Source organism: Dromiciops gliroides, chromosome 3 (genome assembly GCF_019393635.1).
Source record: "Dromiciops gliroides isolate mDroGli1 chromosome 3, mDroGli1.pri, whole genome shotgun sequence".
NCBI classification, from domain to species: domain Eukaryota; kingdom Metazoa; phylum Chordata; class Mammalia; order Microbiotheria; family Microbiotheriidae; genus Dromiciops; species Dromiciops gliroides.
Window position 1 is genome coordinate 569,687,794 of NC_057863.1, and position 13,129 is coordinate 569,700,922.

General features: G+C 38.9%; 1 protein-coding gene across 2 annotated transcripts in view; it reads left to right on the top strand.

The window, feature by feature from the left end:
• CDADC1 (cytidine and dCMP deaminase domain containing 1) overlaps positions 1-8,558 on the top strand; it is a 46,056-nt gene extending 37,498 nt beyond the window's left edge. For both annotated transcript variants that reach the window (XM_043994126.1, XM_043994127.1), the window contains 4 exons: positions 945-1,114; positions 3,064-3,253; positions 6,001-6,061; positions 7,776-8,558. In XM_043994126.1, coding sequence (XP_043850061.1) covers positions 945-1,114; positions 3,064-3,253; positions 6,001-6,061; positions 7,776-7,849 — 495 coding nt within the window. In that variant the 3' untranslated portion in view covers positions 7,850-8,558. The remainder of the gene's footprint in view (positions 1-944; positions 1,115-3,063; positions 3,254-6,000; positions 6,062-7,775) is intronic.
• Positions 8,559-13,129: the final 4,571 nt, after the last annotated feature.

A 13,129-nucleotide genomic window follows, 5' to 3' on the forward strand; every position in this document is an offset into this window, starting at 1 on the left:
GTAAAGATAGTAGCCCTTTTCCAAACCTTGATAAGCTAGTACTAAAGCACCAGCTTTGACAACTGGTAGATAATTTTTTGTTGTGGCTCCTAGAACACTGAAGAAGCAAACAAAAGTTCTGAGGTAGAAAGGAAAGTCTTTTCAAATACATAGCAGGTGCTCAGTAAATACTCCCTTCAGGTGGCCCATTTTCTCCATTAATAAAAAGTAGTCATGGGGGCAGCTAGGTGGTGTAGTGGTTAAAGCACCGGCCCTGGATTCAGGAGGACCAGAGTTCAAATCTGCCCTCAGACACTTGACACTTACTAGCTGTATGACCCTGGGCAAGTCACTTAACCCTCATTGCCCCGCCAAAAAAAAAAGAGTAGTCATTCTTACTGAAGCCAACATCTCCAAATCATATTGACTACTTACTGCTTGAAAATGTATTTTGCCACCACTCATTCCTCTTTTCATGTCTCATGATAAGAGCTCTTATTCAAGTTATTTTTTAACTTCTTAGCCTACTGATTAATATCAGCATAAAATATCTCTTACAACACATCATTCAGTTAATTATACCAGGTTCCTTCTTTTTATCCCAAGCTACTATATATGAGAGTAATCAGGAAGTATAATAGGCAGTTTCTTATTTCCAGGAGTTTATAAAATCTATTTAAACAATGCAAAAAATACAACTTAAACTATTAGGGAACAGTCCCAAATATAATATGAGTATAAAATCCATGAACTATATGAGATTATCATGGTGTTTCTCCCCGCCCCCCCCACCTTGAAACATAACTTTGGCAAGTAGGAAAAGCATTATACTAGATGCTCAAGTGAAATATGTGATGACTTTGGAGAGTATAATGGATAGATGGATGGATGCATTTTGAATTATTTTTTGAAACATCTTAATGAGTTTAAAATTAAATATATTATTCATTTGCTTATATTTACAGAAAACCTGTGATGGAACAGGGGCTATGTATTTCATAGGATGTGGTTATAATGCCTTTCCTGTTGGGTCCGAATATGCTGACTTCCCACACATGGATGACAAACAGAAAGACCGAGAGATAAGAAAGTTCAGATATATTATCCATGCTGAACAGAATGCCTTGACATTTAGGTATGGGAATGTTTTGCATGTGGGTATGTTTCTTAAGAAGAGTGGAAGTCTGGGGAAGAGGGTGGCTTTCTTTCAAACATTTTTGAATAGCTTTTATTTTTTAAATACTGGACAATCATTATTTCAGGAAAAATTAGGATCATTTTTGCTCAACTTGGCTGTTCATGAATGGTTTGCATCTTGGGCCCCTTGGCTAAGGCATTTTCCATAGCTTTTCTGAATTGTTTTTTCCTGGCAAAACTAAGTACATGAAGCTGAACCATCTCTCTCCATTCTCCCATTCTCTCCTCCCCCACCCCCCATCTAATTAATACTCTTTCCTTCCCTTTCCCTCTACCCTTGGAACCACTTTTTGCTTTTATGTCTTACTTGCTCTATACTGCCTCTAACTATTGAAATCTATTTTGCTTCCTATATCTGTAGTATGTCATTTTGAAAAATCATAAAGAATTTGTTTTAATACTTCAAGGATCACCTTCATCATGGGTATTCTCTCCACCAATACAGATGACAGCTCCCCTGCAACTTAGCATATGGTTTCAAGTGGCTTTGGCTAAGGGTTTCATTATCTGGCGATTCATTACCTTTCTAGACATATCAAGGCTGGTCTACAGGCAGCAGAGAGCCCATTGCTTGGCCCTTTAAAGCTTAAAGTTGGACCTGCTGATCTTGCATTCTGTTATTTTGTTCAAGAAAGCAGGCACATACCGTTAGACAGTGAGCTCCTTCAGGGCAGGGACTGTTGTTTGCCTTTCTGTGTATCCCCACTGCCAAGCACAGGGCCTGCCACATAGTAGGTGTTTAACGAGTGCTTATTTATTGACTGACTGACTGACATACCACAATCTGGTATGATGACATTAATACCATTAACTGGTACAATACTTGATAAGATTCTTAGTTCAAGACAATGTGCTAAGTCTTGTCATTCCTTGTCAGTACTAATATTAATATTATAGCTTAAAACAGATGATTTGGAAGTAAAATCCTCATCATCTGCAATGAGGCTATTGGGAGAAAGCAGAGTATAAGTGACCTCCTTTTGGTATTCTTACTTCCTAACCCATAGTTTGTGTACAAAAATTTGGAAGAACTTGGCCTATTCATTTACTTATATTTCATTATTGTGACATTTGCTACATTTGGTAGGGGAGTTGTTTTGTCATATTTAGTTACTGTGAAATAAATTGTTAGGACAAGGATAATATGGTAGAATTGGGTTACAATAAATGCAACTTAAAACATAAATGTAAAAAGCATGATAAAAGATGCTTAGCTTTTTAAGAGGATAGGAGTCCTTTCTCTGTTAGACTATAAACTCTGTACAAACTCCATGAAGGCATGGATGAAATCATAATATATGTACCTTCCACAAAACGTAGCATAGCACTCTTTATACATGGTATAGGTCCTAAATAAGTGGTAGAACTGAATTGAATGCCCATAGCAGTGTTATATAAAAAGGTAATCCCACTGTGCTTATAATTCACTATTTCCCTTTTCATTTACTTTTACATCTGCCATTTGGTTTTTGTCTGGTGTTAGCAGAATTTGTACCAAATCTTACTAGTCTCTTAAAATCTTAACTAATTGGGGACAGCTAGGTGGCGCAGTGGATAAAGCACCGGACCTGGATTCAGGAGGACCTGAGTTCAAACGCAGCCTCAGACACTTGACACTTACTAGCTGTGTGACCCTAGGCAAGTCACTTAGCCCTCATTGCCCTGCTTAAAAACAACAACAACAAAAAATCTTAACTAATTTTTATTGATCATGAATGTGCTTAAATAAAATGTGCTTTTTTACCAGTAGTTAGACTAATTACTATTTTTTAATTGCTATGGTATTATTTAAGCAAACCAGTTTCTGTCTGTTCTTTGCAGAGTGTTTCCATTTTTCTTTAAAAACGGTAGCTTAACACCTTCCTAATTTGTTTTCATTAATTCTAGGTGTCAAGAAATAAAGCCAGAAGAAAGAAGTATGATTTTTGTGACGAAGTGCCCATGTGATGAGTGTGTGCCTTTAATTAAAGGTGCAGGCATCAAACAAATCTATGCAGGAGATGTAGATGTTGGAAAAAAGAAGGCAGACATCTCTTACATGAGGTTTGAGGAACTTGAGGGTGTTAGCAAATTTACCGTAAGTGGATGAAAGTGTATTTTTAACAGCATCCTTCCTTTTGTGTGGTTAAGAGATCCCCTGTATATTTTTTAAAGCATAAACTTCCTAACTGTTTTAGCATTTATGAAAACCATGGTGGTTGGTTTGATTTCATATGCAGGCACTCAAATTATGAACACTGCATTTGTAAACGTCTGTACGTACAGAACTTGTTATTCCACCTTACCCAAATCCCCACCCCCAAACACTTTTCCCATGATACTTGGCTTCAAGTGACCTTTGTCTCAGGGAGGGAAAGGGGGTCATAAAACTGCCACGCTCCCTTTATCTTTTATACTCAATATAATTCTATTTCAGGCAAATTTCTTTCTCATGTGTACACAGACATCATTGTTTTTAATCCTTTATTCTTCCTTTCTTCAAAACTCTAACCTAATTACTTCAGGAACATCTCTTATTTCTTTCTCCAATTCCTATAAAAGGAAATTTACCTTAATAAAAGTAATGACATCCTTAGGGTTGGGGTTTTTTTTAAATAAAAAATTCCCACAAAGAATTAATGCGTTTCATGCCAAAAGTTCTCAGAATTCTTTGTGAGAACTTTCATTTATCATATTACCCTATGTAGGGGTGTCAGGTCCCTGGGGCTACAGTTTTGGAGACAGCAGCCCAGCCAGGTTGTTCTCCCTCCTCCTCCACACAGATTCCTGCCTCAGTTTCTCCTGTGCCTTTTTGGGGAATATGACAGAGCTTCTGCTTCTCAGCACCTGTAAACTTGGCCTTGTGGCCTCACCCTCAGGGACTGCTTCATATCCTTAGACACCAAGGGCAGCTACTGCTGCCAGTGGGCTTAGCCTGCAGCCCCAGAATCTGACGCAGGCTCCTTGGGCAAGTGCAGACCATGTGAAGTCATTCCATTCACAGCTGTCGACACAAGCAGAGTTCAGAACCTCTGATGGCCAAAATTGACCATCTTGTTATACTCGCTCAGTTTTTCATTTTTTGCCTTTTTTCTTTAGTGATAATTTGTGTGAAATCATTTGGGTTGTTGGCCTGTACCAAGCCCTTCTTAGTGGATTTCTGTTTAGCTCACCAGCTTGCCTTCCCGTTTGCCCAGCCTGTGATTTCCAGAAGGACTCTGCACTCAGGCAGGCACTTCCTGGCCAGGCACTGTGTGCCTGTCTTCAGATGGGCCACACATTCCTGGAGTAGTCATGCTGGGTTTCTTTGAATTTAGTTCAGCAAAAACTTAATACAAAGACACATGATAGTTGAATGCTTTTAACATTAAAATAAATCAACATTCCTTTTATTTTATTTTCACAATGTTATTGGGAGATAATCAGTTCTGCTCTGGAATATTGCCAAACCAAGACTGGGAAGCACTCTCTTTATAAAACTGGTGGCCATTTCCCAGACTACTTTTAAGTGGTCTACGTAGAACCAAATTCTCATCTTTCCTAATTGCATGGATAGCCTCATTAGAAAACTGAAGCACCTGGTGCCACAGGGCATAGAGAGCTGACTCTGGAATCAGGAAGACCTGAATTCACATCCAGCCTTAGACACTGACTAGGTTTGTGACTCTGGGCAGGTCACTTCACTTCCCTCTACCTCTGTTTTCTCATCTGTAAAATGGGCATGATCACAGCACCTACCTTCTGGGGTTGTTGTGAGAATCTGGTGAGATAATTGTAAAAAAGCTCCTGGTGCATAATAGGTGCTCGTACAAATGCTCGTTCCCTTCCCTTCTATTAGAGCACAGGAGGTGAAGGTTGACTCTGAAACCAAAGTGGATGAGCAATCTGATGTTTGTTTTTCAAATGACTGTCAAATGGGGAAATGGTGAAGGGACATCCCTGAAAATGTTTTCAGAAGGTGCCCATGACGTCAGCAGATGCCTCTCCCTTTGCCCTGAGGAGGCTGTCTTCCTGGGCCTTCCTGTAAACAGTTGGAAAGACTGTATTAGTGTATGGGGGGGGGGGGTCCTTGAAGGCCCACTGCTCTCTTTGTTTAGAGTAGTGAGAGGCTAGGGAGGGTGAGAAGAGGTGGTGCCTTTTCCCAAAAAAAACAGTGCCAGCCAAGCTTCTGTATGACTTCCCTTGGCCTGGAAGATGTCCCCAGGTACCTCATCACCCAAGCCCACCCTCCACCCCAGGCTTATACCTTCCCTTTGCCCTTCCTTGAATTTTATCTGTCTTTGTCTCATCCCCTCAGGACCCAAGATACCAACTAGCTAAGGTGATAAACTAATTCATGCTTAAGTACTCATGCAAACAGGCTCCCAAGAAGTATGCATTTGAACTGTAGTTCTCTGAATTCAGTGCTTGGGCCTTTGCCTGGCCCCTTAGTGACTCTAAGGCTGGGAATTTCAAGGCAGGTAGGAGGGGAGGGCAATTCTGAGGCAGCCTAGTGGGTACAGCTATTTCTTGGAAGGAGAACTTTCTCCTTTCCTCTCTACCCAACCTCCTAGTCTGCCCAGGAACCACTCAAAGGCCTTTTTCTTTTCTTTGAGCAAGTCCTTTCACTTCTCTGGGCCTCTTTCCTCACCTGTAAAATGAGTGGGGTTTATTAGATGATCTACAGGGGCCCTTCTAGCTGTTCCTAGGAGACCATAATAAAGCACTTGATACAGAGCTATAACAAAAGTGCTTTGGGGGGGTACACCAGCCCCCCTTTACTTGTATTGTTATTGGTTTAAAAGCATGGAGTTTGCAGTGCTTTTGTATTTTTTTACATATATGAAATGTTTCTGCCTTTTGCAGTGGCAACTGAATCCAACAGAAGCTCATATTCTGGGGCTAAATGAGTCTGAAACCATAGAGAGTAAGTACAAGTATCGTACTGACTGGCAAATAACCTGTCATTGATTACAATGATGCATAAATTCAGGAACCAAATTTATGTTAGTGATATTATGGAACATTTTCTCTTAACTAAGTAGGTAATTTTCCATATACATAATTGATCTGATGGAGAAAGTTTTATATGTGGAGTTAGATGATCCAAGCATCAAAATCAGCTTTTTAAGCTAAGGTAGAGGAAAGAAAGTTACTTCATAGAACCAAATGATGGAATTATATGCATTGTTAGCAGAGTAGGTTTCATTTATCCAGAATGATGAGGGGAGGGAGAGAAAGATTCTGATTAACTGAGAGTTATTCTGTGTCTCATACCTAGGTTTCCAATTTTCAAAGAATTCAAATATGATTCAGTACAGCTCACACTCTAGCTATACTGAACTTAATTTAATCTTGGATTCAAAAGGTACGTCAAGGCTTAAAAAGACATCCTTATATAGTGAGAAAAGAATTTTTTTAAAAAGTTAAAAAACCTGAGTTCACAACCCAGTTCTGCTGCCATTGTGACTTTGGTCAATTCAGCAAAACTTATTCCACCTGTTTACTCACCTATAAACTGAGGGAGTTGGAATAGATAATCTTCACAGTCCCTTGTAGCTGTGACATTTTGTGACTTTCCAAACTCAGATTTCAGAACCTCAGTTATACGATTCTACAAAAGTGTGTGCTATGTGAGCCTTTTGGCTGGCCATGTTCGAGATCAAGGATTCCTAACTCATGGGGTTAGTGCATAGAATTCAGGGGGGTCTCTATACTTGGATGACAAAAAATTACATCTTTACTTTCACTTAACTTTTCATGGAAATATAGCGTTTTCCTTCAATTAAAAATTTAAAACCATTATTCTGAGAAGGGCTCTGTAAGATTCCCCAGACTGCCAAAGGGATTAAGAACCCTTGATGTATGCATATATATGTGTTGCAACAAAGCAATGTTTAATTAATAATTAGTAACACTGGAAGTTAAACCCATCCTACCATTAATAATGCACTGGGGGGCAGTTAGGTGAAACAGTGGATAGAGTACTGGTCCTGGATTCAGGAGGACCTGAGTTCAAATCCAGCCTCAGACACTTAACAGTTACTAGCTGTGGGGCAGCTAGGTGGCGCAGTGGATAGAGCACCAGCCCTGGAGTCAGGAGTACCTGAGTTCAAATCTGGCCTCAGACACTTAACACTTACTAGCTGTGTGACCCTGAACAAGTCACTTAACCCTAATTGCATCATTCCCCCCCCCCCAAAATGCATTGGAGTGGAGTTAGGTAAAATGTGCTTTGTGCAAAGAGTAAAACTAACTAAAATGTAATTCTAGCCTTTTAGTATTTATCAAGTTTTAGGCAAATACATGTTTTAGTTAAATAGAAACCATAACTCATAAAGTTGCAAGTTCAATTTAGGTTCCTCGAAAGGAGTGGCATTTTGTACTGACTCAATGTATGAAGTGTTGGCCGTAGATTAAGTCTGAACATGAATCCAGGCCTAGAAAGATCAACATGGGTTTGTTTAACAAGCTTCATCCTGCCATCATACAAACTGACTGTCATTAGAATTTCTACTTCAGTAACCCAGAGTGTAAACACATTTTTAAATTGCATTTTGACTCAACAATACCTTGATTTTCCAATATTACTGCCTTAATGCAGTTGCTGTGTTCAAAGTCATTTTCTTCCTGTGCTTCAGATGGTGTCTTGAGACCGAAGGTAATGGATGAAGAACATCACCCAAACAAGAAATTGTGTCTGGGAAACCGCTGAAAGAACAGAAAGTCCTGCCTGAATCCAAGAGGAGGCCGAGAGGATTTTCATTGCACTTTTAAAATTCATCCTTGTTGCCTCTGCAAATAAGGATGGACTTTAGGGAATAATTGACAAGTATTTTTAAGGAAATTAATTTATTATTGGGCTGTGAATAATGTTCATGAGAATATTTTCATTTTAGATTTCCTTGTGTGTTTTCTAGAGCACAGTAGTTGGTTTGGGTTTTTTTAAATTACACTAAATGAGGTATCAACAATGAATAAGACTGTTGGATGGCTGATTTCTGTTGGTGTGGAGCTTAGATCTGGGTCACCGCCTAGAGGTGAGTAAGCTGCCCATTTGAAGGGTAGCTATTCATTCAGACCATCAAATTGTTGTGTAGTTAACTGCCATAAAGAAACAACTGACAACCACAGTCTCCAAAGACCAGGTTCGTGCCCAAGGTTTAGTAAATCAATAGTATCTGCTCCATTTTAATTGATTCTTAGAAAGTAAGGTAGTTTCTGATAGACCATGATATCCATTTTGAAAATTAGTTTCTAAAATGGTCATTAATTATCCCCAAATCCTTTGATAAAATAGAAGTCAGATGGACTCAAATGAATTATCACTGAATTATGGTGGCAGCAGGAAGAAAATATTCCATGACAGCATTCTTGTTCATTGACGTTATCTCTTAAAAGGATACTCAATAGAAAATATTCCTCACTTAGAGGAATTTTAACAATAAAATATTTTAGTGTGGTAAATTCTAATGAGCACTTTAGAATTACTTATCCTGTTCTTTATTTTTTCTTATAAATTATGTTGAGAATCTCATGGCTTTGAAGTGAAAAAAGAAGACATTGAAAAAAAAAATTCACTGACATTGAGATCACTAGAACAATTTTAAAAGCAAATACTACGTGGAGTTTAAGTTCCATTTCTAACTGCTCTTCTTCCCAGAATTCCTAGAAAATTCCCTTTTGGGATAGAGAGTGATCAGCTTTAGTCTTGGTCCAAACAGGAATAATAGTAGGGTAGTCTGGTCCCTTGTCTGTATTTTTCCAAGAGTGAGGAGGGAACATCCACGGTCTGATATTCTGAAGGCTGCCTGTAGCCTTGTGACATCAGAGTTGCTCGTCTTGCCTCCAGTTCTGTCCACTTTTCTTTCCATAGTAGCACATGACTTCTCTAGGCTTGCCCTTCCACCTGCCCAATTTTCAGCTCATCTCTGCTGTTCAACTGGGGATAATATATTCAGGCAAATACAGAGATGGGAAAGAAAGAAGTTGTAGTGGAAGAAGCAAAGCACACACACACACGAAACATTACACCCATTATCCAGATGATCTTTTAGGAGGGATTTCTTTTTACCTAAGCTTTTTTTTGAGTATACATACTCATATATACACAAAAGTAGATTAAATTTGTTCAGTATATATTTTTCATATGCATCAATGTCTGACTGGACTTGAGTTACTTTATAGCAGTGCGTCTTCCAGCAGAATATTTTATCAACTCAGCCAGCCAGAGTTTATAGGGCAAATAGTATTTGTGTGCCCAGCTTTGTCCTAGACCCCACAGAGGCGGAATGATTCAGATGGGAAAACTGATGCTACAATGTTAAAAGTTCTGAATAAGATTTCCCTAGAACATCCATTAGAAAGGGCTAATTGATTGCAATAGCACAACTCGTACCTAAGTGGTGTTTGCCATCACCATTAAGTCAACTTGCAGTTTAAGGGGGTAGTTACAGGTAAATGATGCCTTAAAAGGTTTATATTTTGCTTTCCCCATCTGGTCAGTTTTCAGGTTTAATTATTACTTTCTTACAGGTTATTTTATCTAGAAAAAATGTTTCCATAGGAAAAAAATTATTTGGTCAATTCATTTCATTGAGGCTTTAAGCAAACTTTTAAAAAATGAATGAGACTGAACTAAGCTAAGTTATAGTTGGTGATAGAACTGAAACTGTAGCGTTATGTTCTAGCAGCAGTGGAGATCTATTTAGCCGACAGACTTGGCTAGAAATGTTCTCCCCTGCAGCAGAGTCGGAGAGGAAAATTTCTACTTTATTCTTTTAAAAAACACTGATTTCTGGGGCAGCTAGGTGGCGCAGTGGATAGAGCACCAGCCCTGGAGTCAGGAGTACCTGAGTTCAAATCCAGCCTCAGACACTTAGCACTTAGTAGCTGTGTGACCCTGGGCAAGTCACTTAACCCCAATTGCCTCACTAGAAAACAAAACCAAAAAAAAAACACCCCACTGATTTCTAAAATGAAGACACATAATACTTGAAGAATCTCTTCCTGTTTGCTCCTCCCCAGCCCTTTGCCAGATGCCAAAGACCCAGGTTCTGTAGCTCTTTCCTACCACATTGATACTGTTGAGTAAATTAGATCATGTACATGATTTCATTGGAGCTTTTGCCGTGGTCTGATGCTTTTTTTTTTAATTGGAGAATATAGGATGTTTCTGTTAGCTTTCCTTGTTTCATACTGAAAAATAGAGTGCTAGTAGGTAGTCTGTGTTCTGCCACTAGATATAAGTACCACCGAAACAGCTGAATGCAGTGGAAGGAGCCCTAGTTCTGGAGTCATAGGATCTGAATTCATATCCTGCCTCTGAGACTTACCTGTATGACTTCGGGCAAATCACTTCACCTCTTTAGGACATATAGGACTCTGAAGTCCCTTCTGGCTCTGGATCTATAATGAGCCTCTTATCTGTGATCTGAAGACTTCACGTGCCATAGCCTCTGCATTTCCTACAGTTACATTTCTTGAGTTGAAGCTGTTAGTGAAGTTTTTTTTTGTAGCTTCTTTTGAGTCAGATTAGCACCTTGGCTTACCAAACACACTAAGAACAGTTAAGTTTTTAAGTGGTCTTCATTCAGAAGACTAATCTCTAACTTTCAAGAGCCATATTTTGCATCTTTTGTATTACCTTTCAAATGAAAGACTTTGCTCACTGCCTCCAGAACTGCTTGTCTTCAGCATAGAAATTTTAGGAGCCACACAAACTGAATGCTGACAGGTTGGGGACAATATTAATTTACTGATGAGCAATTTCTATCCAGCTTTTCCCCAATTTTCTTGAATATCTGTTTGCCCATCTTCTTCTCTAAAGGTTCCTAGGCCCATAACTGTTTTCTTTCCTTGGAAAACAGTTAGCTCCTTAGTATGATGCAGTCTAGCCCTGGGTCTCAGGACATGATGACACTATCAATTACTTGAGTGTTTTTCAGACCACAGTTCTCTGACTTATCAGGCATATGTCACCCTAGTTGACTTGTCAAGCATGACTTGGATAGCGACATGTATGAAAAAGAGCTCAGGGGTATTATGAGGCACAAGACATACTTGAATACCCTAAGAAGGTCAGTTCAGGAATTAAACTCCAGAGTATGTTTGGCTTATTCACGTTCATTGCCAGTTTGGTTTGTTACTCTAAATATTCTCATTTTTAAAAGTAGAAAAGTTGCGATTGACTTTGGACAACTTTTAAATGCCAAAGGAATTTGTAAGTGAATTCCTTTATCACAGTCAACCAATTTGGAAATACTGAGTCCCTAAATTTACCTGGTGACTTTTTTCGTTTTGCATTTTTCAGAGTTGCCTATACACTATTAAATAAGTTGTGTTTTAAGCTAAGAACTGCTCAAATTCTTTCTTGACATGGCATCAGAAATTCAGTTATTTCCTATTCTGGGGTATTTTACTTGATTTCATCCATTTTAAGTTTGGATTTTAAAAGCCAGGTAAATCAGCTCAGACACACAGACCAAAAGCATATGAGGCTATATGAAATAACCATGCACTGAGTGCAGCCCAGTCTTACAGAGCATAGTGATTGATGTCCAGAGCTCATCCTCAAAGGTTATGGGCCCTAAAAGAAAATCAGGGCACAACCAAATGCATATTTAATGAACATGAAACCTATATCCCACAGTTCCAGTTTTAGCCTACTGACACTCCCTTTAAATACTCCCTTGTTACACATACACTAACTATACAAAGGACTACTCGAGAATTTTCAGACAATGAATTTTTAAAACTAGCTTTTAGACTGGTGATGTCTAGAGTCACTAGTATTTTATAGCTATTAATATAGTTCACGTTGGTATTGGGGGTCACAATTGGATGCCACCTGTTTTTGTTTTTTTGTTTTTTGTTTTTTCGGGACAATGGGGGTTAAGCGACTTGCCCAGGGTCACACAGCTAGTAAGTGTCAAGTGTCTGAGGTCAGATTTGAACTAAGGTGCTCCTGAATCCAGGGCCGGTGCTTTATCCACCGCACCACCTAGCTGCCCCCCGATGCCACCTGTTTTGAAGTCACATTTCTAACCTCAGGAGGTATGTAGACATGCTGGTAAGTGCGATAATCTGCCTTGCCTCTTAGGGTAAACATTTTTACTACGAAGATGACTAACTTTTCCTGCTTTCTCCTAAACAAATAACTCACGGGCCATATGGGCAGGCATCTTACCCAACCTTTATACAGATGGTAGCTATTCCTACTCTGTTAAGCATATAGTACGGTGCTTAATACACAAAGATAAGTGTTATTACACTTTCAATAGCAGATAAACACGGATTATATCATCCAGAATGACTGCTGTCCAACAGTTTACCTGGTGTAAGCTTTGGATTTGCTTATGTACAAGTGGATCTCTGTAAGATGTTTGTTTTCTTTTTAAAGTCACTATATAAACTTTGAGGGGAATGCATACTCTTGATGGAATGTTGACGTTTTTTGGAATTGTTGCATTGTTCATGTGTACTTCTTTCTCAGTACTTTGTGTGACCCCATTTAAGCCATTACACCAGCAGGTTCAGGTTTAAAGGGGTCTGCTTTAAACCCTGTAACCTGAATATCTGATTTCATAAAATGATTGTCATCATGTTCAGTTAATACTTCCATGTCAAATACGTGGTGTCCCCACAAAATGTGTACACACTTTGGTTATTAACAGCTGCTATATTTATTTTCTGAAAAAGAAAAGATGTTAAGAGTAATGAGCCAAAAAATTATATATACATTTTCGGGGGGGGGGGGCAGGAGGACACCTTGTTTAGTTCCATGAAGTAAAAGGGCTAAAATCAAGTATCATCTTAAGTTAAGATCATCCCTGTAATTTTTTTTCCATTTAAAATGCCTTTGGAGAAAAAATAAATTTGTATCAGGGTGGGTCATCTCCCACCTATTTTAGTGAAGGAGATCAAAGAAGCTACATGTGGTCATGCTTCTTCAACTTCTCAAAATGGAGGGAATCACCAACTTTTTTAATGTGCT